This window comes from Urocampus carinirostris, chromosome 17 (genome assembly GCF_059441175.1).
Source record: "Urocampus carinirostris isolate Australia breed hairy pipefish chromosome 17, RoL_Ucar_1.0, whole genome shotgun sequence".
In the NCBI taxonomy this organism is placed as follows: Eukaryota; Metazoa; Chordata; class Actinopteri; order Syngnathiformes; family Syngnathidae; genus Urocampus; species Urocampus carinirostris.
Genome location: NC_142365.1, coordinates 24,093,759 through 24,116,301, shown reverse-complemented (window position 1 = coordinate 24,116,301; position 22,543 = coordinate 24,093,759). Strand labels below are relative to the sequence as shown.

Genomic DNA, 22,543 nt, shown 5'->3' with positions numbered 1-22,543 from the left:
TCTGTCCTCTATTTTCAACCTTTGTTTGATTTTAGAATATATTTTAGAGAGTGTCGTATTAAACAAATGCATAATTTATCCGCCCATAATTGGAGAAATGATACCTATTTGGAATTGCTCTGTCAAAGTGTAATAAAGGTTTGATCCCATCACTCCCCCTTCCCCTCCTAATTCCTCCTTTACTGTAGCAAAGCTTGTTCACAATTAAGCTAAATAAATACCATTCTTTTGCAAAGTGTAGAGTGAGGTCAAACCGTGAGGGACACAAACGCCATTTCATGAAGTCTTGTAAGGAGTGCCATTGCTTCTCTTTAGACACGTCCCCTCTGCATTATTGATCATCTGAAAGCAATATAGGAGGTCATGAATACATTTTGTGTTTATGCTTTGTTGTGTTATGGAACGCAAATTCCTAAGGAGAGCACTGCTAGACAAGGAAAAGCACAGAGGCTAGCGGGGTGGTTGCAGTAAAGATTTGGAAGAAAAAAGGAGTGGAGCGCAATATGGAATTTTTTGCGTGGCATACCTATTTCTTTTGCTAGTCGAACATTATTTATGGCTATTATTGTTATAAAAAGGTCCATCCAATATTACCCTTTCAAGGTGAGGGGAAATGGTTCCGTACGTCACAATGACCGCAACTTATAATGATGATGTAACCAGGAGGTATGTTCCTATTTCGCAGATAAAATGGATGAAGTTGGCAAAAGATAAACAACAATAGTAGGTGAAAGAGGAAGTAATTGGATTGGGTCTTAGTAGCGATTTTTGCATCTACCAAAACAGATCCGCTTTTTAGCATTCTTGCTATAAATAGCTAAAAGGGTTGGTAGTTACTCATCAAGAAATATAAAGACAGTCACGTTCAACAAGCATCAACTTGTAGAAAAAGTGTTATTTCCACGATGCCCATGGTGAATCTGACATTTCTTTGTGCAGACCAGCACAATGTTGTTTTCCAGCAGAAGTCAGACTAATTTCCCTTTTTTCTTCTGTCAGAACTAATTTATACATTTTCTATCATACTAAGAAATAGCAGTCTACTAATAACATTAAAAAGCCAACTAATTCGACACAGGCACAATTATGCTTTCGGTGTTCTTTCACTGCATGAGAAACATCACTTGTCTCCCTTTGATTACTTTGCGGGCAAAAACACTCATTTGGCCTATGTTTGAAGGGTCATAATCGGTTGTTTAAAATCAAAACCAAATTCTTTGTTTAAGCCCTAACAAAGACAAGATACTTATCCTCAGTGGTGGAATGTAAGTATGTCTGGTCATTCAAAAGGAAATCTTAGTATAACATCATAGTCTCGCATGTGCACTATACTCTCAAACAGACACAGTCATATCCGTGCACAAACACTACTATACTCTCTCAAGATGCTACTGTACAGTACTATGCTTTTCCCCTACACACACACACACACACTATATATATACTCGCACATGTAAGCAACAATAGATAGATACTTTATTCATCCCTGAAGGGAAATCCACATTTCCAGCAGCATCCCTGAGCTGAGAACAATACAATAATAAAGCAAAAAGAATACAATATACAAATACCCAGTGTGACGTGCAAATGCCCACTGTAGCGTGTTATATAGAATATCTAAATAGTGCTACACAGAATACATATTGCAATAAAATTCGGTAATATGCAATGTAGGGGGTGTGGTTTAATGTGGGCTTTTACTCTGCTGGGTAGACTTAAAGAGCCTCATGGCATGAGGAAGAAACGATCTCTTCAGTCTGTCCGTAGTACAAGACAGTGACAGCAGAATAGACTTTCTCACACACGAGTTTACGCTCTTACACAAATATCCACGTTTTCTCACACACACACACTCTTACACTATTTTACGGACACTATTATCCTCTCTCAGACACCGTGAACGTTGCTATTGCTATAGGGGTTTTTGACACCGAATATAATGATCACCTCACCTCTCAGTGTTGTTTTACTCTTGGAACTTGTGGTGATGCACACTCATGTGTATGTCTTTGGTGTACAGTTCAATGTCAAACTGGAGTTGCTCCCAGGATAGTAGTATGGGTGAGAGTGTAGTGGTATATGTGAGAGAGTACCGTCGTATATGTGTGACTGCACAGTAGTTTGAATGAGAGCATGTTATGTGTAAGAGCGAGCATAGTAGTGCATGTACGAGGATATTGTGTGATGTCTAAGAGAGTATAGTATTGTCTGTACGAGCGTATAGTGGGATGTGTGAGAGAGTATGATTGTGTCGGTATGAGAGTATAGTAGTATGTGTGAGAGCATGGTAGTGTGTATGTGTATAAATGTATGTATAAGAGAGTATAGTATTGTTTGTCCATGGGCATGACAGTGTCTCTATGACTGTATAGTTGTGCATGTGTGAGAGTATAAGCGAGAGTATGAAGTAATTATCAAAATAGGAGTGAAAAGTAAGCATTTCACCTACACTGACAATTTTTTAGGGCACCAACATAGCTGCTGGCCGTGCCATCGGTATTGTGGTGGCAACTGGAGTTTCCACGGAAATTGGCAAAATACGCAATCAGATGGCATCCACGGAGCAAGATAAAACGCCGCTGCAGCAGAAGTTGGATGAGTTTGGCGAGCAGCTGTCCAAGGTCATCTCCCTCATTTGCGTAGCTGTCTGGGTCATCAACATCGGCCACTTCGGGGACCCCGTGCATGGCGGCTCCTGGGTGCGAGGAGCCATCTATTACTTCAAGATCGCGGTGGCCTTGGCCGTGGCCGCCATTCCTGAAGGCCTGCCCGCCGTCATCACCACCTGCCTGGCCCTCGGGACCCGGCGCATGGCCAAGAAAAACGCTATTGTACGGAGTCTGCCCTCTGTGGAGACCCTTGGCTGCACCTCTGTTATCTGCTCTGACAAGACTGGGACCCTTACAACCAACCAAATGTCTGTCTGTAGGGTAAGTGGCAGTTACACCCTGGGATTTTTTAAGGGTTATTGTTCTATCTTCTTTATTCATTATCCATTAACCGTTATCGGTCAGTTCATAATACGCTACAAAGCCTAGGACTCTTACTCTCAGCCCAACACATCAGTTGAGAAACACTGTTCTAGACTACCAGACCACATTTGATAAGGCCTAAGCTATTATGTCATTATCACACTGTTTATGGTCATGGTGCCACATTATAGATGTTATTAGAACGGGCCGCGAGAATTTTGTCAGACAATAAACTGGTCTGTTGAACAGAAGAGGTTGGCGACCACTGAAATACAGTGGCTGACTCGCAAATTCTTTAAAAGCGCACAAGATCCTGATCTGAATGAAGAGGAAGGCATTGTGGGAAGTAATTTGCTTGTCCCGAAAGATAAAAATAAATGTATGAGCTTACATATTCAACGTTTGTCACTTACAATGCTTAGTTTCAGCTAAGATTTGTACGTGCTCTTTTATATGGTAAATAAATGAATGTTTTTTTGTACATTTTTTTAAATTTGACATTTCATATATTTAAGTAACAAATATTAAGTCATGCAATTATATGTCCTCACCTCACACATTACCCGCTCAACAGATGACATACGAGTGTGTGTGAACGTGCTGCTGCCAGGGAGTTCCCTCGGACTTGGCAGATGTGTATGAGTGACCTCATCACAAACATTAAAACCCTGCTGGGCACAAGAAGCCTTAGCTCAACTAAAAAATATTGACTTCAATCCACCAGAAGTGTTCCCTTACCCTGTGACTGGGCTTACCCTCAGACGCTGTATGGCAGAGGGTCTCCAACGTGGTGACCGCAAGCACCAGGTAGCCCCCTAAGATCACCTGAGTATTCCGGAGACTGGTTCTGAAAATAACTCACCAGCGATACTTCATTGGGATTTTCCAGGAAATTCTATTTCTAACTGACATCAGGTTACATTGGTTAACTGAGCCTATTTTAGAGGTTGTGTCCGTAACTTTGAAAATATTCAACTTGCTGACGCCATCTCCTGGCTGAAATCATCGTTGCAGCCTCTGTCAAGCTGCCTGTATGCTGCGTGCACGTATGTGTCTCTCTTAGAAGCACTCGAATAAATTCTTCTTTTTTTAGGTTTGGGTTGGCATTTGGTCCTTTTCTTACTTTCACTATTTTCATCTAGCGCGTGTGCGGCACAGTTCTAAGGTCTTGGGAACCTCCTGTGTGGGTTCAAATCCAGCTACCGGACTTCTTGTGCTCAGTTTGTATGTACTCCTCGTGCTTGCGTGGGTTTCCTCCGGGCACTCCGGTTTCCGCCCACATTCCAAAGACATGCATTTCAGGTGGATTGGCCGGTCCTAGGCCAATCCCTAGTCCCTAGGACTAAATTGTGCCTAGGTGTGAATGAGCGAGCGAGTTGTCTGTCCCTGTGTGTCCTGCGATTGGCTGGCAACCAATTCAGGGTGTCCCCTGCCCACTGCCTGATGATTGCTGGGATTGGCTCCAGCACCCCCGCGACCCTGCTGAGGATAAGCGGTGCAGCTAATGAGATGAGATGAGACTATTTTAACCCTCGAATAAATGAAAACGACCAGCATGCATTTACTCTCCTCCTTTTTGTCCAGCCTAATGCACTGAGTGGCTAAAACACCAATATCAAAAGTAAGATACTTGCAGATAGGTACGGTCAAGAAAAATACATAACATTGGCATTGTTAACGCATACTTAATAGAAAAAATATTAAACTCAAAACTTTTTAAGGACACCCTAAACTATGCACACAGAATGTTTGTTCTCAAAATAACTGATGAAGTCTGACAGTGATGCTAAATCCGTATTCATTTGTCTCCAGATGTTTGTTGCAGACCGGGTGCAGAATTCAAGCTGTACCTTGCACGAGTTCTCCATAACAGGATCTACATATGCGCCTGAAGGACAAATGTAAGTTTCACACCATAAACTTCAAGTGGATTGGTGCTGAGTTGAATCAACTGTGAATGTTTGATTCCCGTAGACACTGAAAAAATGATGTTTATTGTACTGTTACATGCATAAATATAATGAAATTCTTCAGATCCAAGTTTTTTTAAGTAGACGAAGGCAAGTCACTAATAAATATGTATATTCTCAGTACTAGTATTTGAATAAAATGGGACCATAGATTGGCCATGTTTGTAAAAAGGTACAATTCGAAAAATGTAAATCTAGTGTTCTTGTCAACTATGGTCAACATGAAAAACTAATGGCATTCAGTGGCCGGAAAACAACTCAACATTATTCCTTTTAATTGTAAGAGTCTCCTTGACTTCTTTTAATATTACATTACATTACTACAGTGCAATCCCTTAAACAAGCAGTCACAACAATGGATGGATTAATGTATTGCTGATTATGAGGAAGAAAGGGAAGGAATACAAAAGGGAAGAGAGGAAGCAAAGCAGAAAAAAGTGGAGGGAGAGAATAAGCTAAGAAAAGAGGAAGGGAGGCTGAGAAAGGAAGAGGGGAAGGAATAAAGCTAGGAATAGAGGAAGAAAGGAAGGGATAGAAGAAGAAAGTTAGGGATAGAGGAAGGAAGGAAAGGACGGAGGGACTCGGAGAAAATTGAAAGAAAGAAAAAGGAGGGCAGAGGAGAGATGGATGAAAGAGGAAAGGAAAAAGAAGGGAGTGAAAATGAAAGAAAGAAAGGTAACGGAGGGAGTGGAATTATAAGGAAAGAAGGAGACGGGAAAAGGAGAGGGATAAGGGAATAAGAGAAGTAGTGAAGGAGAGAGGAAGGAATAATAATGAGAGGGAGAGAGGACAGACAGAGGGAATAAGGAGGAAGAAAGAATGGAGAGGGAAGATGTGAAAAAAGCGAAGGTGAGAGGAAGGAGGAATGGAAAGAGGCAGGAAACAAATTTTCGACAGATGTAAAATAACTAGCAACCAGAGTATATTTTTTACAAATATTAACCAGTTGAAGTAAAATACCACTTTGACTTAGCCATTCATTGCTATAAAGGATATAGCCAGTGTCCGATGTTTGGTAAAATCTCAGGAGTTTCTTGTCGTAATTTTTGTATTTGTGCATGTGTGGCACGATGGCATGTGTTCCCCCCTCCAGACTGAAAGGAGAGCAGCCTGTCCAATGTGGAGACTATGATGGGCTTGTGGAGTTGGCCACCGTGTGTTCCATGTGCAATGACTCCTCATTGGACTACAATGAGGTCATTTAAAACTCACACACACAAGCTCTAAATTCAGTTCTGTTGCCAAACGAATGGTAAAAGACATCTATGCATTGCTCCCTAACCACATAGTGCTTCATTTACTGTGTACAGTAATCCCTGTCTTTTCACAAGAGTCGTGTTCCAAAAATGTCCCACAATAGTAAAAAACCCATGAAGTACAATCCTTTATTTATTTATTTATTAAATACCCAAGAACAAATTTAGTGTACAGGCTTAAGTATTTGTTTAGCAAATAAAAGTAGTGTACTATAATTGTGTTTTGTCTTCTGTTGTTTTTTTTTTACAAATAATTTTGGTACTGTCTAATCATAATTTTAAAATAATGGTGACCGTCTATTGCTCAACTGTAGTGATTATTATTATTATTATTATTATTATTAAGGACATGATCCACTTTACTTAACCTGATACCTTGTCGCCATCATGTGGACGCTATTGAAAACCGCATTTACAGTACCTTCTGGTCGGCAACTCAAAAAAGCCACATTGGACCCCCCAAAAAAACAAAACAAATAAAATATGTCTGAAGCCGCAAAAAAAATAAAAGCGTTACACATCCCTTACAAGAAAGGAAATATACTGTATCCATCTATATTTGTTGGAAAATCTTAAGAATGTGCCCTGTTTCGTCCTGCAAATTTTTTTTTTTTCCATGATCAAACATTTTCGAAATAGCACAAGGGAGCCATCAGGGAGCGCCAATGACCCACATATGGATCCAGAGCAAATTTAGCAGGTCGCGTGGTCCATTTTGTTGGCGATAGAACGCATCTCTTACTGATTTTTTTTTAGGGGGGGGACGCAGCCGCAGGTTCTATTGTGGGTCCAGAGCGTTTTGTTGCATGATAGCTTTTAGAGACACTTAAATGAAAAATATGTATATTTATAAAATAATATACTTAACGTAGGTTGTCAGTCTGTTTTAGGCATGTGTACAACTCAGACTGCAACGTCATTGACGCACAGGCAGACAATGAGCAAAGGTGCGGGGCAACTGTTAAGCCAATCAGAATGCAGAATACAATGCACATAAGTGCATGAAAAGCCGCCAAGTAGTGATAAGTAAACCACGATACTGCTAGGGATATTGCTCTTTTGCAGATTTTCATTTGTGTCCATAAACTGCATGCTTTTTCTCACCTCATTGTAACCATCACGGTATCCTAGTAACCACACTGAAAGGGGAGGCCAGGGATAATCTGAGTTTCAAATTGGATGCCAATTTAATGCGATTTTAGCAGATGAAAAACACGAGTGGGAGCCCAGGCAGGAAAAGAGGAGCAGCTGAGGTTTGAGGAGTTTTATTACTTTGTAATGTCACCCAAACAAATGATTATCCATCCTCACCACTACTTTATTGTCCAGCACTTTTTAAAAAGACTGCACTGGTATGACTCACCACCGGGGTGAATATCATCCTAGACCAGTGCTTCTCAATTGTCCTTGACTCACTGTTTTGTAGAACCCTCGAGGTTTTGATCATGTGGGTGTGCCTCACACTTTCTCTCCTAAATCAAGTCACCTTTACAAATGAAAATACAATACATTGAACTACATACTAGGGATGGGTGAGTACTGATATTATTATAGATGTCAATATTAGTGCGCTTAGCATCAGCCAAATAAATCGGAAGGAATTGAAGCAATGGTAGAATGCAAAGAATATCGCTACCTTAGCATGTTGCTCCCTTGCACCACAACAATGATTCATAGCACTAAAAGCCAAAATAACAGATTACAATTCTTCCTTTGGCCAAAGCAAAATGTAATATAAGTATAAAAACAAAGGCTAGGCATTGTCTTCCAACATTATTTATTGTATTGTTCAGTGTTGAATATAGATACTATATTCATATACAATATTCATAAAACAAAGGTCCTTTACCGGCCAAAGAGCCTTTGACCCTCTAACTTTTCACAAAAACAAAGGTTGTTACCTCGTTGCCACAATTTTTTCAAGAAAAATATGGAAGCCACAAGTGACGCAATGTGTATTTTACTAAAAACAGGCTTACGGTACTCTAAATTTCGGAACTTTTAGACTAGTTGCCGGAAGTTCACGGGGCACATAGAGACAATTATTCATATGAACAATTTAGAATTGTTAATGAATGTTTTGGGGGATGTGGATAGAAAACCAGAGTGTACAGAGATAACCCACGCAGGCTCGGGTAGAACATGCAAACTTCACACAGCGAGGCAGTTAGCTGAAATTAAACCCAGGACCACCTAACTGTGAAGCAGATGTGCTAATCAGTCAGCCACTATTCAGACTATAGTGTTAACATAATTTTCAGAATTTATGAATTAGGTTAAGTTCGGACAAAAAAAAAACTCTTATCAGAATTTAATTTTCTTTTCGAGTCATTGAAGATTATAGATGAAAGATCCATATTTAACTTGCTAGCAGCAAATAGGCAGATGTAAATTGACAGAGCCAAACAAAATGATGATTGCATCTATTTTGTGTACTTTTGGGGGGAAAATATATTGAAAGGCCTAGTATCTTTTGTTTGTTTGTTTTTTGTTTTCAAAGTATCTCTATTTTAGGGTGCTGTTAACAACCCATATATTAATTTTTACTGTGACAAATGATAGCCCTCACGTACTTGTGAATTTCCCTGCGGGGATGAATAAAGTATCTCTATCTATCTATCTATCTATCTATCTATCTATCTATCTATCTATCTATCTATCTATCTATCTATCTATCTATCTATCTATCTATCTATCTATCTATCTATCTATCTATCTATCTATCTATCTATCTACTTCAGAACTAGCTTGCAAACCAGATTGCTCACCAGTGTTATGTCTTTATGATTTTCCTGGTAAAATTCGCATTAGTATTTTAATTGTTTACTTGAGCATTGTTGTCTCATAAATGTTCATTTCTTGGTAATACCGAAATAAGTAAGATCTCTTTCGAATTATCATGTTGATTGCTCTGCTCATTAAAACTTTAGATTTGCTTAATATTGTGGTGGATGAGGCAGATTCAGCTGTTTTACCTTATCTCGTAGTAATGACACAGAAATAATATAGCAAATGACTGATAATGCCTTTTCATCCATCCATTATCCACACCGCTTATCCTCACTAGGGACTTGGGGGTGCTAGAGCCCATCCCAGCTTTTTCAGGAAGTGGGAACGGGACACCCTGAAATGGTTTCCAGCTAGTCGCGGGGCACACAGAGACAGACAACTCACTCGCTCATTCACACCTAGTGACAATTTGAACCAGCCAATTAACCTGACATGTTTGTTTTTGGAATGTGGGAGGAAACCGAAGTGCCTGGGAGAAACCCACGCAAGCACGGGGAGAAGTTGCAAACTCCACACAGGAAGGCTGGTAGCTGGGTTTGATCCTGTGAGCTCAGAACTGTGCCGCAGACGCGCTAACTACTCGCCCACCATGCCGCCCTAATGCATTTTCAATTAAACAATATTTGTAAAGAAAATCCAGCAATGCTCTTTCTACTTTAAGTAGTGAGTGCTTTTGGTACAAAGGTTAGTCCATTTCCAGTGCATTTTTTTGAAAAAAAAGAGTACCAGCTAGAGGAATTAATCTTTATCACGAGGACTTATTGAAGCTTCAGTTGTCCATCACTATCTGGATTTTATTCACTAAACATTAAACGTTTTACTTTCAAAACCAATTAGTTTCATCAAATTTATAATGGATCGGTTCCCATAAATAAATCAATTGCAATATTTTAAATATGGCGCCATTTTTCATTTTTAAACACATGAAACAAAATGAAGTCCCATTTGACTTTTAACATTCTTTTTTTTTTTTTTAAATAATTGGTTTACAAACCTGACACTGTTCTGGCAAGCACTGTAAGTGGAACATTAGTTACCTTTCCATTTTGATATAATGCTTAATATTAATCACATAAAAACAAGTGAACAGCATTTCTTTGCTATCAGCGGTCAATTTGCTCCATTACCACCCGTGTTTAGTGAATTGCCCTCAAGTGTAAATATATATTTATATTTTTTACAAATCCGTTGATTTTTACAAAAAACTAAACCGTTATTTTCATATTACCTTTCTAAAGAAATGTTATCATGATCACTACGTTAAGTGATAATGTTGTCAAAAATCCACTTTAAACCTGAAAATGTTTATTTCTAATATTCTGTATTTCTAAATCGGAACATTTTCTCGATCCATTTTGAAATACAACTTTCAGTACTTGGCAGCTCTGCAGAGTACTCTTTAGCCACCTTAGTTACAGAAGTCTTTTTTCCCATATTGTTTCAGGCCAAGGGCGTGTATGAAAAAGTAGGGGAAGCCACAGAGACTGCGCTTACCACCCTGGTGGAGAAGATGAACGTTTTCAAAACTAACCTTTCTGGACTCAGTAAGGTGGAGCGTGCTGGGGCCTGCAACTCGGTGAGCTTCCCCACTTGAATTTAATTAAAGGGACAGTGTGTATTATTTGACCATTAGATGTCGCTGTATCGTGTTGTGCAATTGGAAACAAGTCCTACAAATAATATAAACTACTAATATTCAGGTTTTTTTTTTAGCCTTTTTGGAGGTTTTTGTTTTTTTAGCAGTACCCGTAGCAGCAAGATGGCGAACAATTACTGCATGTCATCTTGCTCTAGGTTAGCCTCATGTTATGTAAAATAAATGCACATTTTTGAACCCATAAGTACTGCTGGTTTAGAGCTAGGATGGCATCTAGTGGTAAAACCAGTGCACAATGATTACACTGGTGAAACTTGCATTGTTTGGGATTTGGATTTTGGATCAAGCACAAATTTAACAACGTCATAACATAAACATTTGTAGAATCATATATAAGGTTAACATTCATTTTTGAATGCAGTAATCCATGTTTTTTTGCAGGGGTTGCGTTGTAAAAAGGTTCTGCGATAGTCAAAACCCGCTGAGTTAAAACATTTATTCATTAAATACTCTATTACTCTGTTATACATTAAAACCAAAGAACAACCCCATTTTACAGGCTCAAGTATTTGTTTAACAAATAAAAGTACCGTACTTTATTGAAAAATATTTAACTCAAAAACTCTTTACTGTCAAATTGTAATTTTAAAAATAATTTTGGTGCTTTGTTGTACAACTGTATTAAGGACTTGATCAACTGTATTAAGGACTTGATCAACTTTACTTTACATGATACTTTGTGTCATGTGGACATTATGGAGAACTGCATTTTACTTTACGGTCAGTAACCCAAAATGTTGAAAGAGTCATTTTGGACCCCCAAAATCCCTAAAACATACGTCTGGAGCAGCAAAAAATTAAAAGCCTTATATATGTCTTATAGGAAGGAAACACACACTTTATTTATCTATACGTATTCGAAAACATTAATGTATACCGTTTTCTATTATCAAACATTTTGGGAGAACTCACCAGGCAAACACTAGGGTTGTGCCAAAGGGCCGCATGTGACTCCAGAGCAAATTCAACTTTGTTGGCGATAGACAGCATCTTCCTCTGCCTTTTGGGGCTTTTGTCAGTACAGAATGTTTTATTGACATGTTGAGTTTTAGACAAACTTGAAGTTGATTTCTGCATACATAAGACAGGTTCATCAAGCTGTTATACGTATCCGTACAACTCAGACTGCAACGTTATTGAAGCGCAGGCAGACACAGGCAGAAAAAATGCAGCGCTACTGTTTAGCTAAGAACACAGTGTTCGATGCAAATCCGCCAGGTAGCGAAACCGCGATTAGTAGACTGGGATAACGCAAGGGATTGTTATATAATGTCTAAAAGAGCTGCACATATTTCAATTACACTATCCCCTTTTCACATTAAATGTGTCAAATCATGTGTTGTTTCTTGTGAATTTCCATTCCAACTGAGAGCAGAAAATTAGTTACCGTATAAACTCACATATACGCTTGCATTGCATATACTACATCATATTAACGGTCTTATTATTTTAACTGCTCTATTTGTTTCCTGTCTGTTTGGTCCCAGGTGATCAGGCAGCTGATGAAGAAGGAGTTCACGCTGGAGTTCTCTCGTGACCGCAAGTCCATGTCCGTTTACTGCACGCCAGTCAAGCCAGGCTCTCAGAGCAAGTTGTTTGTCAAGGTACATCTGATTCTATAAGCGGAGTCAGTCATGCTACCTGCTTAATGAAACAAAAATACAAAACAAATGTTTTATCAGTGTATGGGCATTAAAATTAGTAGAGTACATCGGATCAAATTACTAGATTAAGAGTCAATCCTATACTGTAATCTAAGCCACCAGAGGTAGCGTTTGGTTTTTCATTTCAAAATCATAACTTTTTATATAGATGATCTAGAGAATCCATTCTTTTTTTGACATACTCAAAGATTTATGGCAGGCCTGTATGTTTGAGATGCCTGCCTCACAAAATGACCCCCCACCTCTAACAGGGTGCGCCGGAGAGCGTGATCGAACGCTGCCAGTACCTGCGCTTGGGGACCTCAAAAGTGGCGTTGACAACAGCTTTGCGCGAGCAGCTCATGTCCAAGGTCCGCGAATGGGGGACGGGAAGGGACACTCTCCGCTGCCTTGCTCTGGCCACCCGGGACAGTCCGCCTCGCAAAGAGGAGATGGACCTGGAGAGTTCAAGCAAGTTTGTGGACTATGAGGTAAATTGTCATAACATTTAGGTGAATGCAACCGACATCACAATATTTTGTATTTTTTTACATGTAAGATGTTCATCAATAATACATAGAAGCATAGTTTTTTCCTATACTATATTTATTCATTTACCGTATTTTCCGCACTATAAGGCGCACCTAAAAGTCTTGTTTTTTTTCAAAAGCTGACCATGCGCCTTATAACACAGTGCGCCTTATATATGGCTCAATATTAAATTCGCAAGGTCTCGCAACTACGAGAAACAGCCGCCGACTCCATTTTTCGCGCTGTGCATACTGGGAAATATTAAACGATTGGTAGTTGCCGGGGCTCGTGTTGTATTTGTTTACTAAGTGGCAAAATGGCTACCCCATTAAACTGCTTAATTCATATTCAACAAATACAGTATTTGTCTGAATCCAGGGTTATGACTGGTGAAGATGTAAAGCACAATTTACCTTAAACAAACGCAGAATTATTCAGAATGTCACGTTTGAGAGAGAGAGAGAGCGAGAGAGAGAGAGAGAGAGCGAGATTCTCTTTCATACGTGCATTTGTATAAGAAAATGGCTCCTGTTAAGAGACACGCGTACAACGCCGAGTTTAAACTCAAAGCGATCAGTCACGCAGCACAACACGGCAATAGAGCGGCAGCGAGAGAGTTAAACTTAAATGAATCGATGGTACGGAAGTGGAGAAAGGATGAAGATAAGCTCCGCCAAGTAAGGAAAACTCAACAAAGTTTCCGTGGCAATAAAGCAAGATGGCCAGAGTTAGAGGAGACACTTGAACAGTGGGTTGTTCAACAAAGAGCGGCAAGCAGAAGTGTCAGTACGATAACTATACGTATGAAGGCAACAGCGCTGGCACAAAAACACCGGACGTGTTGGATGGCCCATTCACTGAGATATGGTCAATTCGAACACAGCAGAAGAAGAATTCGAGGGATTCGTCGATGAGGAGCTTATAGAGTGATCTTTGTTTTTCTTTTGTGTGTTTACGTTTTACATTTTACAGTTATTATGTTATTGCTTTGCACTCGTTGTTTTTGCACATTACGAGTGTCACTTTATTGCGATTGCACTAACGTTTCATTTAAAATAACAGTATCAGACGTTTTTTTCTTTCCGTGTTGACTAAATGGACAAAAAATAAAATGATATGTCGATGTTGTTCAAAGATGTGTCACGAAAATGCTTTACCTCAGAGAAAATAATAAAACGGCTGTTTATTTATTTTGGGAGTGAATGGAGTTGTGGAAAGCTTGTTTGTTAATAAAGTTTGACCTTTTTGAATATTTTGGTGACATTCCCTTGAGCGTGGCAACATCTAGAGGTTGCATAAAGTAACTACATTCTCTACTGTAGTCAAGTCGTCACATTTATTTACCGTAAATAGCCCTTAATCCCAAAAATGTCTCGAAGGACTGCACAGGATTACAATTACAAAATTGCACAATTACCTGATCTTAAACCAGCATGCACTTATAGCGCCTTATAATGGGGTGCGTCTTATGTATGGCATAAGTTTTAAAATATATCATTCATTGAAGGTGCGCCTTATAACATGGTGCGCCATATAGTGCGGAAAATACGGTATATAAATACTTTAATTTCTGGACCTAAAGCTGCACTGAATACATATCCTAAAGGAAAAAAGACTTTGTACATTACATAACTTACACCTATCCTATTTGTCAGGCTAAAAGTCTTTCCGTAGTATAAGTCGTATCAGCCAAAGGATGTATAATTATGAAGGAAAAGACATCTATACGTCGCATTTGGAGTATAAATCACATATTTTAGGGAACATTACTAGACAAAATCTAACACCAGAAAACATGCATGTCATTGTGAACTGCAATTCAAATTGAAGAGAGACTCGGCGGATAGGTGGTTAGTGCGCAGCCCTACGGTGCAGAGGTAAGGGGTTCATTCCGGCTACTGCTGTCTCCCGTGCGGAGTTTGCATGTTCTCCACGTGCCTGCATGGGTTCCTTCCGGGCACTCCGGTTTCCTCCCGCATTTCAAAAACATGCATGTCAGGTTAATCAGCCGGTCCAAATTGTCCCTAGGTGTGAATGAGCGAGTGAGTGGTCTGTCTCGGTGTGCCATGTGACTGGCTGGCAACCAGTTCAGGGTGTCTTACCCTATGCCTGAAAATTGCTGGGATGGAATGCCCATGACCCATGTGAGGAAAAGTAGCGCAGAAAATGGATGGATGGATAGAATAGAGTAGACAATATACTAATTACATGGACGTGCTTCCCTTACGTCCTCGTCGATAATGAGATAACATATTAGGAGTTATTCAGATAACTCTAGCATAAAGACCATGCTTACCAAACTATCATAATCACTCGAAATCGCTGAATCCAATTAAATCTTCATCCACCGTGTCACTTATACCGGTAAACCACTCCGGAGGTAAGACGATGTGTCTGCTTCCTCCTCCTGCTTCAACATCACGGTCAGGGTTGAAATGATCAACACAGGCCTAAAGCGACCTCTTGTGGTTTAGTGTGAAAATAATAGGTGAAGTGATATATAGTACCGGTAATAAAAAAGTTAAATTCAATGATATAATAATGTACTAATAATTTCACATTCAAGGCTCGCCGGAGTATAAGTCGCACCCTCGGGCAAACGATTGAAAAAAGAAGCGACATCTAGTCCGAAAAATACGGTAACTTGAAGCCGCAAGCGCTCACGTTGAAAAACGAGATGTTTACGAAAAAAGACCGTACACAGAAAGAGTTTTCAAACATACAAGTGGAAAAGGCACCAAGACACATCAAAACACAATAGCAAAAACCTAGTTACAATACCAGTAACTCAGAGCTAACAAGGCTGGCTAAAAAAAACACACTGGTAAAACACAGCGAAACGCAGCAACACAAGTAACAGCAAGAAATGCAAATGCATTTTCCATGATGGGGGTCAGTCTATGCTAATTTTATTCATGGGGAAAGTACATTACCATATGTTACATTTCTTCTTGAGTGTGTATTGGCGGTTCTGACTTGTGTCTTCCTCAACAAAACCTGTCTCACCCTTACATTTACTGAATGAACGTTACTGACGGCCACTGCACACATTAGCCGCAACTCTGCATAAGCCGCATGGTTAAAATGTGACAAAAGTTGACCCTTATAGTTCGGAAATTATGGTATTTACTTTATATAAATAGTATTGGCATCAAACCACTTATAATGTTCTGGAACTCGTTCCCTTTTACTTGTAATGCATTGTGAACAGTGTTGGGTTTGTAACTGAAAAAATAATTTGTTACATTTACTAGTTACTTCATTTAATAGGTAATTAAATTAAGGCTATTCTTGGCGTTACAATTTTGGGGAGTGACGCGTTCCTTTGTAAGGCAATACTCCAAAAACTGCTTAAAGTCTGGAAATTACAGAATTTACATGATAGAAACGGGGTTTGTACGGTCTTTTGGAATCCTTCAAAATGCTTGAATATTATTGTTGTTTTCATGGTCAAGAAAATGCTTAAATTTTGTGTGAAGGGCTTGAAAATGCTTGAAATTATTGCCATATGATGTTTGACAGACCGCGCATTAAGGGGGAAAAAAAAATCATAAAATCGGCTACAAATTAACGCCACTGCTATTGCATTGCTTTGTATGGCGTTGTCGCGTGAAGCATCATTGCCTTCTATCGGAAAGGTGCATCAGAAAAGGTAAATCACACCAAAATGCCAATGCTAAGGCTCTGCTCATAAAATCTGCTGACAGCAATGAAGAAAAAGCTGAACCTAAAAGCAAACCGTATGTCCTTTCAAAATCAAGCAAACTCAGAAGACCAGCATAAGAAAAATCTTGAGGCTTTTGAGATGAAGGAACTGAATGATGCACATTAGTGTACTGAACAATGTGGCCTTTGGTTTTACCGTGATGTTCAGTTAAGTTGATCTACCTTCTGTTAATATGGAACAATAAAAAAAAAAAATTGAAATAAGTGAGTGTTTGAAAGTGTGTGAATTGATTTCACATTGTGTTATTTGCAAGGAGAAATATGGCACGAGTGCTGTCCGTTATAAAAATATCAAGAAAATTAGATACAACATGAACCAAACAGACAGCAGCAAACACTAATCAAACAAGGCACCGTTTCATTAGTTGGTTTCATTAGTTCATTAGTGCCCCATTCAGCTGCCGGTTTAATATTTGGTAAAGGATTATAAAATTCCCTGGTGCTTTCTCCAACAGGCAGCACTCAGTCACCACAAACAACAGGACTATGGATTTATTCACAACAAATGTCCTCTTTTAATGGTACTGGAAATAAATGTAAAATTGGCCTTAAAAGGCCTCATAAGTGCTTGAAAAGTGCTTAGATTTGGCCATGGAAAAAGGTGTACGAACTCTGTAGAAAGCCCGATGACCTTAAACCACTTATGATGTTCTGGAACTAATTTTCTCTTACTTTTTAATGGATTGTGAAAATGTTTACTTGCAAAATTGTATAACCTGCTCAAAAGTTCTCCTTGTCCCCATGTAGCTGAACCTCACGTTCGTGGGCTGCGTAGGCATGCTGGACCCGCCGAGGAGCGAAGTCACCGATTCGGTGACACTCTGCAACGAGGCGGGCATCCGCGTGATCATGATCACGGGCGACAACAAGGGCACGGCCGTGGCCATCTGCAGGCGCATCGGCATCTTCGGAGAAGAGGAGGACGTGGCGGGGAAGGCCTACACCGGCCGAGAGTTCGACGATCTGGCCCCGGAGGCTCAGAAGGAGGCCGTCAAACACGCGAGATGTTTTGCTCGGGTGGAGCCAGCTCACAAGTCTAAGATTGTTGGCTATCTGCAGTCCTTTGAGGAGATCACTGCTATGGTAAGGAAATTCAAGTTATTGACAAGGTAGAATTCACTTTCCAATTATTGACAAAGTGATAGAGAGGAGACCAAGTGTTGCTTCTCATACATAAGATAAGAATGATTCTGACATCATTATACATTCTGACACTATGAACAAAGAGGGCTCCAAGATACTCTAACAGGCTAAATGCCCCTTTTGAAGTGCACGGCATTTCTTAACCTATAAAGATAGAAACTGCAAGTATCACACACAAAAACTTGAAACGTTTCTACACAGGCGGTGAAACTTTGAGGTCATTCATATAAAAGTTGTTAAAAATGTTGGCCCACGAAATATGGTCAAACATTTTGAAACACCCTGTATTTCTAAAAAAAAAATCTATAACAAAAAAAAAATGCAAAACATGATTCCATATTGCAGACCGGAGACGGCGTGAACGACGCCCCCGCCCTTAAAAAAGCAGAGATCGGCATCGCCATGGGCTCGGGTACGGCAGTGGCCAAATCGGCCTCAGAGATGGTGCTCTCCGACGATAATTTCTCCACCATCGTGTCCGCCGTGGAGGAGGGCAGGGCAATCTACAACAACATGAAGCAGTTCATCAGATACCTCATCTCCTCCAATGTGGGCGAAGTCGTATGGTGAGGAAGACACACCCTGATGCTAGCGCTGCAACTGACGACTATTTTTATAAGTTCAATGCCAGACATTGTTCTCGAATGGAAAGAGATGGTGGCAGCCAATTTTTTTGCCATTTTGACTCACATTTATTTTTGGAGCTATATAGCAGGGCTTTGGGACCTATGGCTCTTTTCACGAGTACATATGGCTCGAAGATAAAATTCAATTCATCAAAACCTCATTAGCAGTGTTCCAATTCTGGTCAAGTCAAGATTAGTGCTCTTCAAATGTTCATGCGTCACCGATCTATCGCCAAGATATGGAAGGTCTTCTTTACAAACTTTGCAAGTAGTCTTTTCATCTGCCATATCCAGGCTAAAATGCTCCCAAACTTCAATCTTGTTATGTGGACTTGATGTTGACGCCATCATTACAGTATGTCCATTTTACATCTCAAGACAGAGACTCCTATGCGCAAGAGTGACTCTCAGCAGAGATTGTATTCATGTAGCGATGCCTCTCAGTTAGAAAAACTTGTCTGGCAACAACAGTCGACAATGGGACTTATTTTGACTATTTCTACGATTGATTTTTGTCTACAACTTTTCTTGGGTTTCCCTGCAGCATCTTCCTGACAGCCATCCTGGGTCTGCCCGAAGCTCTCATACCAGTCCAGTTGTTGTGGGTCAATCTGGTAACGGACGGTCTTCCTGCCACTGCGCTGGGCTTTAACCCCCCTGATCTGGACATCATGGACAAACCTCCTCGGAATCCCAAAGAACCGCTTATCTCAGGATGGCTGTTCTTTCGCTACCTGGCTATTGGAGGTACTTTTTAATTGTCTTTGAAGTGAGTCCACCCAAGTGACTTTTTAACAATATATTTCTTATGGGCCATCAATAGTCTAAACCAGGGGTCGGGAACCTTTTTGACTCAAAGAGCCATAAAAGCAAAAAAAATTAATTTTATTTTGGGAAAGAGCCACACCATATATTATGAGACAAATTTAGAAAATTGCTAAACCCGCACCCCAGACAAAAGCTTAGTCTTCAGCACATTTATTTTTGATGATTTGATAAAAATTATGAAAAGAGAATAATGCCAGAGCCCCTGTCCCAAAATCAACAAACATACCACTTTAAAATTGTCTCTTTCTTGCAATTACTCAAGATCGGTTAAACTCCTTTTGACCCTTTTTTTCATAAATATTGGTTTCAAAACCAGATGCAAGTTGTTATTGTGTAAAAACGTCACAACATTCTGCAAATAGGGAGCCTGATGAGCTCACTTTGGGCGCAGATGGCGTAGGGCGAGAGATGGGAGGGAGTGCTTGCGCTTTTTGCATGGCTCCACCCATCCCTCCCACTCACCCAATCAAAAGACTAAGTTCTCTTCCGGTGTTTTGGCGTATTTACAGTGTGTTCTGTGGATTCATCATAAGGTATCTGAACACTGAACACAGATTATATAGTGAACTTTTATATAAAGGATTCTTTAGCGTTGTACAGCCAAAACGAGTTTTTTTCCCCCCTTTTTTGTGTGACACCTTGACTGTAAATTGTAGTGAAAAACGTGCCCTATATATACTGCGAAGTAACGCCGTTATACTTAGCTCCGGATTGGCTTTGCGTGTACCTGAATAGGACGAACAACTCAAGTTTCGAATAGGATGGAGAAATTTTGCATGCAATCAAATTTGTCTCTGAGCCATAGATATTCATAGAAAGAGCCATATATGGCTTGCGAGCCATAGGTTCCCGACCCCTGGTCTAAACCAACCTTTGGTTGAGGGCCGAATGGTAGAAAAAGACATTCTCACGGGGCTGGACTTGTGATTAATGACACAAAAAGTGTGGCTTGGCTGGAAAGCTTGGGTTCTTTTGGGAGGCTCGCAGATGAATTAGGATTTAGATGTAAGATTTGATTATAAAACGACCATTGAGGGTTTCTTTTCCCTTAATATATTTTTCCTTCACCAAGATTTTATCTCTTGTAGTGTTTATTAACAGCTTTGTTAAAAAAAAAACAAAAAAAAAACAAAAAATTAAATACATTTTTACAACATTTTAATTTTCTTTGGGGAAACTCATGCAATCTGGAAAGTGAAAAAAATATATAAACACCTATTTATATTATGGATTTATTGATTTAACCGTCAGGGCGGCACGGCGGCTGGGTTGGTTAACTCGCAGCCCCACGGTGCAGAGGTTCACGCACCCTTCCCGTATGGAGTTTGCATGTTCTCCCCATGTCCGCGTGGGTTTCCTCCGGGCATTCCGGTTTCCTCCCACATCGAAAAGCATGCATGTCAGGTTAATTGGCTGCTCCAAATTGTCCCCAGGTGTGAATGAGCAAGTGCATGAAAGTTTCCGATTCAGGGTGGCCCCTGCCCACTGCCTGAAGTTAGCTGGGATGAGCTCCATCACCCCCGCGACCCTACTGAGGATAAGCGGTGCAGATAATGGATGGATTTCAACGTCCTTCTGCTTTTTTTAAAAATGAAAATGTTGACCCGAGTATGGGAAATTGTTAGATTTCATATATATTATAGAAAGCAGCTAAAGGTGCTCATTTTAAAAAGTGTTCTTTTGTTTTTCAAAACCGCACCCGGGACTTTTATTTAAGTAAAAAAAAAGTGTTCTCAATATTCTTTGGTTAATCATTTGTAGTCAACAAATATATAGTGTGTGTTTTGCGAGTGGCGCCTGGTTTTGGTGACACCCAATAGACATATTTAAAACTGCAAGTCATTGTTCTCTTGAGCTTCTCTCAGCATTGTCTCGCGGGCCACATGAAGTAGTGTGGCAAATCACATTTAGCCATGAGTTTGACACAAGTGGTCTAAACACTGGATTCTGATTACCATTGTGTTTGTAGATTCTGATTAAATAAATTAAATAAATCAAAAGAAAAATGTCGGGGGTTGGTCACTTTCCAGTTTCCATAGAATGTATTCTTCCTTGTGCTATTTAGCACTTGTTTTTTGTTACACGACACAATACAGCGACATCCAGTGGTCAAATTATACACACAAATTTCTCTGCAAATTACTTCTTTTTTTTCTTAGGTTATGTGGGTCTTGGAACTGTGAGTGCAGCCACGTGGTGGTACCTGTTTGATGAAGAAGGGCCACAAGTGTCATTTTATCAACTGGTGAGCTGTAATTTATATCCTTTTGGTGGCCAACTGTAAAAGCTGTCAATGGCCCTCAACGTGCTAATGATTATTTACTATTAGCCTCGGCCGATATACAGTGAAGAAATTAACTACTTGAACACCCTGCTATTTTGCTATTTCTCCCACTTAGAAATCATGAAGGTATCTAAAATGTTCATCGTAGGTGCATGTCTACTGTGAGAGGGATAAACTAAAAAGAAAAATCCAGAAATCACAAATGCATGATTTTTTTTAACAATTTATTTGTGTGATATATATATAAGTATTTGAACACTTGAGAAAATGAATCGTAATTTTTGGTACAGTACCCTTTGTTTGCTATTACAGAGGTCAAACGTTTCCTGTAGTCTTTCACCCGGTTTGCACACACTGCATGAGGGATTTAGGCCCACTGCTCAACACAGATTTTCTTTAGATCAGTCAGGTTTCTGGGCTGTCGCTGAGAAACACTGAGTTTAAGCTCCCTCCAAAGATTTTCGATTGAGCTCAAGTCTGGTGACTGGCTGGGCCGTGCTAGAACCTTTATATGCTTCTTACGGAGCCACTCCTTTGTTTTTCTGGCTGTGTGCTTCGGGTCGTTGTGGTGTTGGAAGACCCAGCCACGACCCATCTTCAATGCTCTGACTGAGGGAAGGAGGTTGTTCCCCAAAATCTCACAATACACAGCCACAGTCATCCTCTCCTTAATGCAGTGAACTCGTCCTGTCCCATGTGCAGAACCCCTCACCCCATTCTTTACAGTAGGGATGGTGTTCTTCGGATTGTCCTCTTCATTCTTCTTCCTCCAAACACGCTTGGTGGAATTATGACAAAAAAAGTTCGGTTTTGGTTTCACCTGACTACAAAAAATTCTCCCACGACTCCTCTGTATCATCCAAATGGTTATTTGCAAACTTAAGACTGGCCTTGACATGGTTTAAGCAGGGTAATCTTTCGTGCCATGCATAATTTCAAATCATGACGTCTTAGTTTATTACTTACAGTAACCTTGGTAACCGTGGTCCCAGCTCTTTTCAGGTCATTGGCCAACTCCTGTCGCGTTGTTCCGGGCTGATTCCTCACCTTTCTTAGAATCATTGAGACCCCACAAGGTGATATTTGGCATGGGGCTCCACTCCAATTGAGATTTACC

The 22,543-nt window shown here is 40.0% G+C and overlaps 1 protein-coding gene across 1 annotated transcript in view; it reads left to right on the top strand.

Moving 5' to 3' along the window:
• atp2a3 (ATPase sarcoplasmic/endoplasmic reticulum Ca2+ transporting 3) overlaps positions 1 to 22,543 on the top strand; it is a 63,651-nt gene that overhangs the window by 32,708 nt on the left and 8,400 nt on the right. The window contains exons 8-17 of the mRNA XM_088321727.1: positions 2,466 to 2,930; positions 4,785 to 4,873; positions 6,036 to 6,138; positions 10,433 to 10,564; positions 12,133 to 12,249; positions 12,561 to 12,779; positions 17,293 to 17,628; positions 18,034 to 18,254; positions 18,859 to 19,061; positions 21,302 to 21,387. Of these exons, the coding sequence (XP_088177853.1) occupies positions 2,466 to 2,930; positions 4,785 to 4,873; positions 6,036 to 6,138; positions 10,433 to 10,564; positions 12,133 to 12,249; positions 12,561 to 12,779; positions 17,293 to 17,628; positions 18,034 to 18,254; positions 18,859 to 19,061; positions 21,302 to 21,387 (1,971 nt within the window). The remainder of the gene's footprint in view (positions 1 to 2,465; positions 2,931 to 4,784; positions 4,874 to 6,035; positions 6,139 to 10,432; positions 10,565 to 12,132; positions 12,250 to 12,560; positions 12,780 to 17,292; positions 17,629 to 18,033; positions 18,255 to 18,858; positions 19,062 to 21,301; positions 21,388 to 22,543) is intronic.